At 39.2% G+C, this 6077-nt stretch overlaps 1 protein-coding gene across 2 annotated transcripts in view; it reads right to left on the bottom strand.

Moving 5' to 3' along the window:
* LOC126350104 (rotatin) overlaps positions 1 to 5306 on the bottom strand; it is a 372299-nt gene extending 366993 nt beyond the window's left edge. For both annotated transcript variants that reach the window (XM_050002488.1, XM_050002487.1), the window contains exon 1: positions 5107 to 5306. In XM_050002488.1, coding sequence (XP_049858445.1) covers positions 5107 to 5149 — 43 coding nt within the window. In that variant the 5' untranslated portion in view covers positions 5150 to 5306. The remainder of the gene's footprint in view (positions 1 to 5106) is intronic.
* Between the last annotated feature and the right edge of the window lie 771 nt (positions 5307 to 6077).

A 6077-nucleotide genomic window follows, 5' to 3' on the forward strand; every position in this document is an offset into this window, starting at 1 on the left:
TTCAGCCTATTACCATAACCTACCATCCTATATAAAAGATACCAAGCATTTCCTCCACAGACTCTCCACAGTTCCTGTCCCTTTACCACATCATACCCTGCTCGTCACTATTGATGCCACCTACCTCTACACTAACATTCCTAATGCCCAAGGCCTTACCGCTGTTGAACACTACATTTTCCAACACCTGATGGATTGCAAACCAACAAAAATGGCTCTGAGCACTATGGGATTCAACTGCTGTGGTCATTAGTCCCCTAGAACTTAGAACTACTTAAACCTAACTAACCTAAGGACATCACACACATCCATGCCCGAGGCAGGATTCGAACCTGCGACCGTAGCAGTCGCACGGTTCCGGACTGCGCGCCTAGAACCGCGAGACCACCGCAGCCGGCTCCAAACCAACAACTTCCTTCCAAGTTGCCATAAGCGACTATATCCTCACCCACAATTACTTCTCCTTTTAAGGCATTACCTACAAACAAATCCAGGAAATGGCTATGAGCATCCGCATGGCACCATCCTATGCCAACCTATTCATGGGCCATCTACAGGAAGCCTTCTTAAACACACAGGATCCTAAACCCATCACCTGTTTCACATTCACTGACGACATCTTTGTGATCTGGATTGAGGGTGAGGACATCCTATCCACATTCCTCCAGAACTCAGCAGCTTCTCCCCCATTTGCTTCACCTGGTCCTACTTGAGCCAACAAACCACCTTCGTATATGTTGACGTCCATCTCAAAGATGGCTACATCAGTACCTCTGCCCATATCAAACCTACCAACCATTGGCAATACCTACCTGCATTGATGAGTGGTCCCTAGCGAAATATACCAAGGGTCTCACTGGGGCCTTCACAGACCATAATTATCCTCCCACCATTGTACAAAAACAAATCTCCTGTGCCTTATCTTTCCAGTCTACCACAATCTCCCAAAGTCTCACTGTCTGGCCACAAAGGAACATCCCCCTCGTAACTCAGTACCATCAAGGACTGGAGCAACTGAATTATATTCTTCGTTAGGGCTTCGACTACCTCTTGTCATGCCCTGAAATGAGAAATGTCCTATCCGCTATGCTTGTCACAGCGGTATTCTGCTGTGCACCGAACCTACAAAATACACTCATCCATCCCTATACAACCCCTGCTCCCAACCCCTTACCTCATGGTTCATATTCCTGTAATAGACCTAGATGCAAGACCTGTCTCACACATCCTCCCACCACCACCTACTCCAGTCCAGTCACAAATATCACCTACCCCATCAAAGGCAGGGCTACTTGTGAACCAGTCATGTAATCTACAAGCTAAGCTGCAACCACTGTGCTGCATTCTATGTACGCATGACAACCAATAAGCTGTCTGTCTGCATGAATGGCCACCAACAAACTACAGTCAAGAAACAAGTGGACTATCCTGTTGCTGAGCACACTGCCCCATACAACATCCTTCATTTCAATGACTTCTTCACAGTCTGTGCCATATGGATCCTCCCACCAGCACCAGTTATTCTGTACTGCACAGGTGAGAGCTCCCCCTGCAAGATATTCTATGTTTCCGTAACCCTCCTGGTCTCAACCTTCATTATCATTTTTCTCACCCATCCAGCCCCTTCCCTGTTCCCATTCCAGCTCTACACAGCCCTCATTCCAACAACGCACCCAGTCTTTTTATGTCTCTCCTTTTCTGCAACCCCCCTCTACCACCTCTCTCCCGTCGTCCATCTAACCTCCCGATTGCACCTAGCTCCCCTAAGCTCTCTCCACCTTATACTTGCGCACTCCCCAGCACCACTTCACTGTCCTCCATCCCTACCCTGGTCTCTCTCCACCTTCCCGTCCCAGCTGTCTCCTTATCCCCACCCAGTACCCACTGATATCGTGCACTGCTGCTGTTGCTCGCACTATGACTTCAGCTACCAGAGGCTGCAGTCATGAGTGTGTGAGTTGCATTTGCATGTCTGTATGTGCGTGTGTCTCATCTATTTTTGACAAAAGCCTTGTTGGCCAAAAGCTAATATTGTGACAGTCTTTTTGTTGTGCCCATCTGTGCCTCAACATCTCCATTATATGGTGAGTAACAACTTTACTTTTCATAATATCGCTACATTCCAACTTGGATTTTCCATTGTTTGATCATTGTGAGGGTGTTGTAGCCCTAAGATCCATATCACTCATCACGGCAATGGTGCAAGAGTAAAACTTCTGTGATTCTCATGAATTTTTCATTTTAAAAGAACATTTGAAAATTAAGTTCAATATAACTCTTTTTACTTTACTCGAATGGTTCGAATGGCTCGGAGCACTATGGGACTTAACATCTGAGGTCATCAGTCCCCTAGAACTTAGAACTACTTAAACCTAACTAACCTAAGGACATCACACACACCCATGCCCGAGGCAGGATTCGAACCTGCGACCGTAGCAGTCTCGCGGTTCTGGACTGCAGCGCCAGAACCGCAAGGCCACCGCGGCCGGCTTTTACTTTACTACCCTCAGTTTCACATCCTGTCATCCATCAGGATTTGGATACTGATTCTGGTGCCACTAAAAGCATTTACATAAGAATCTCTGTGTTCCCTGAGAGATCTTTCAATAATATTTTGCTACGTTAGTCACTGAAGTCTTCACACACTGACAATTTGACAGCCACATGCATTTCATTCAACATGTCTCTAGCTCTATGCTTCGTTTTAGAAACACAATTCATGAACATACTACATTCTATGGATAACACTTGAACTAAAGTGGACATGTATTATGCTTCTGTATGTAGTTTGCATCCTCTCTGAGAATGCCTTCAGAACAGAGATGGGCACCTCATCCAGGCACGCCATGTTGTTATTTTTTAATATTTGTATTGTCTTCTTAGGATCCAGCATCATTATTCTGGTAACGTAATTTATTTTGAGCGCTACACCTGTCTCAGGAAAATTTTGCTGCACATTCTCTGCAATAACTGAAAAGTAGTCACTTAAATAATTCTCTAGTTTCTGTGGATTTTCTACTATTATACAGTTATCTCTGATTTGTGTTTTATTGTTCTTGTGTCTGTTATGATACACACCAATTTATTATCCCTCAATCATTACACGGCTTTTGTACAGAACTGAGGTATTTAAGTTTCCCAGAGAGCTTTCTAACATACACAGTTTTTAAATCTTTTTCTCCTGCTGTAGTCATCTCTTTCAGAAATGTCTCCTGAAAAATTAGTTTGAACACTGCAAAATTTAAGACTTTTCTGACCACCCATTATCTGTATACACTTCATTTTGTGTTTGGGTTAGTAATATTCTTGAAAAAGTACCTATGTAAGATTTACAGAAGAATGATTGACAGGCCTGCAGTTTTGTGAGAGTTTGCAAGCCTGTTTCTAGTCTTATTTATGTGGCCTTAAAAGTACTAGATCTTTTATAAAGGCACTTTAATTTCTACTGCTGACATGCTCTAAAATGATGCTGAATTTTTGGTTGCCATTGTAGCATTATTTTATTTTATTTATTTATTTATTTAACCTGGCAAGATTAGGGTCATCAGGCCCTCTCTTACATCTAACCAGGCATTCTACTTATTTTACAGTCATATGTTTCAGTAGGCATGTTAAACTACATCTAATACAAAAAGTGAGATAAACAATTAGAAAGGTACACCTCGAAAAATACATTATTGAAGAGAAAGATTTAAGATAGGAGTGCTGGCAGCAGGGAGTATGAGGTAGACTCATGGTGAAGGGAGGAGAAGAATAGAGAGACATGATGAAACATAATTAAGGAAAATATAAAGGAAAAGGAGGCTGCGTGGCTAATAGAGATAGATGAAGAGGAAGGCATCTCACCAGCAAGATAGGAGACGCTAGCTTTGTTATTTGACAGATGCGAGGATTGGCCTTGCACATGTTCCACTGATATTTTATTTAAACAAAATGCCTTCCATGGCTTCTATATATATATATACCTTGCAAAAAGTTTGATGTTGGTATTAGTCATTACGTATAGTCTGTGTTTGATATAGCAAAAAGCTTCTAAATTCATATCTGCCTATTTAATTCCATAATTTTGCATCAAAACACCTACACACATTAAGGTGGTTGTAGATTTAACCTCACCCAAAATAAACAAAAAATGCTTAAAAACCATGCAGGTTTAAAAAAAATAGAGGAAACTTGACTACATTTAAATATGAAAATTTAAATAACACACAAAAATGTTTCATAGTTAGCCTTACACAAATTAAAAACAGCCATCATAGAATTTATTTTATTAATATTGTGTTTCAACTTCGATTGCAATATAAGAAACACAATTAAATAACGTTTGCAGTTCCAGAAAACCAAAACAACATGATGTAGAATCATAATGACTGTCAAGCGTGATATACTACTTTTCGGAAGAATGTCGAAATTTATAGATCTTCACAAATTTCTCAGATCTTTTCTCTCCTAAATTATTTCTTAATTTTCATAAAACCATGCCTGTAGGTGAAAAAGATTATCTGAATGGATGAAGTGCTGTCATGGGGAAAAAAGACGTGCTAACATAGTTGGTAGTTGTAACAATGGGTTAAAGTTTCTAATAAATTAGACATAGGAATTTAAACTGAATCATTTAATCGTCAATAGAAAACAATTAAAAAAACATAACCGATAAAAATCAAAATCTACCCACTGGGTTCGTGTTTTTTAATACCCAAGTTTTTCTCAATCCTGATACAAATATTGCTACTTTATATAAAGCATCTTTATACTGTTGTTACACTATGCTCTGTGCAATATAAAGCTGTTACATATATATCTAGAAACTACTTACTAAATAAAATTGTAGCAGTATTTCTCTATGTTCCCTGGAATAACTTAATAGCTGTCAATCCCGTGTGTCATCGTCACGTCAATTTAACTTCTATTCATTTCACTGGTCATCTACTCCGGCAACTTCTTAGTCATAAAATATGGTACATTCGGTAATTTGATCGTTTACTACCTTAAATAATCGGCTCACAATAAACATCCAAAATCAAAATCTTATGGTAGTTACACGAAAAGGCACAAACTGCATCAGAAACTATGAAAAACAATTTCAATAACATGACGTGCACGAACCTAATTTAGCTATAAGTGTGGAGATGACGGAACTGTCGCTCATGTCGGATAATTTTGGAATTAGATATCACATAATGTCAACAAAACACAGTATCCCTCAAACACTACAAATAACTTTTCGTCTAATCCACAAATGACAACAAAACAGTAAACAACACAACAACACATGAAATTAATTTCAAATGTACTGCGTATCAGAGATGTACGTTGTTCGGTCAAAGATGGAATGAAACTTAGTTTCTTGTAATTTATTTTTCCTCGTAAAATTTCTCAGTGATAATGATTTATAAGTTTATTTACAAAAAAACGGGGACTGAAATAAAAATGTAATCTCGTCAGTGATGAGGTTTATTTAGATCTTGTTAGATGAATTTCATAACAACACCAAAAGTCAACGATGTAAGTAAAATTATCGCATCAACGCCGTCTGTCATTAAGTCGATTATGTTCCTTCGACTTTGGCGGCAATTCAAACGTTCGTTACTTCGTGATCATAAATACTTACCAAAAACAGAACATTTATGTGCATGAAAAATACATAAGTAATCATCTCGAGCTAACCAAATAAGTTTACGCCACAATGAATGAATTATTTGATAAAAATGACGTGGAAAAAAGTTTATTTGTACCAGGCATACAGATTGGAGAGGAAGCTGAAGAAACTGGAAACCTTTCATCCAGCTGTGCTTCCAGCCCAATGTCAGCAGAAACACTTGGAGAGCTGTCTCCAAGATATTGGTCTACCGACAATGAATTTCCTCATACGATACGCCAAAGTGAACAGAGAATTTATTTGCGCACTGTGCAAGAAATACGTATCTTTTTTGCTGAATACCAAACCTGAGAAATAATTGTTAAACATTGATTTCTATTTCATATGGGCTCATAGACCTTTTGTAGAACAGTGTCTGATGTTTTTCTAACTAATCTATTCTTGTACTATGCCCAGCACTGTGTGTTACTATTACTTT

This window comes from Schistocerca gregaria, chromosome 1 (assembly GCF_023897955.1).
Source record: "Schistocerca gregaria isolate iqSchGreg1 chromosome 1, iqSchGreg1.2, whole genome shotgun sequence".
NCBI lineage: Eukaryota > Metazoa > Arthropoda > Insecta > Orthoptera > Acrididae > Schistocerca > Schistocerca gregaria.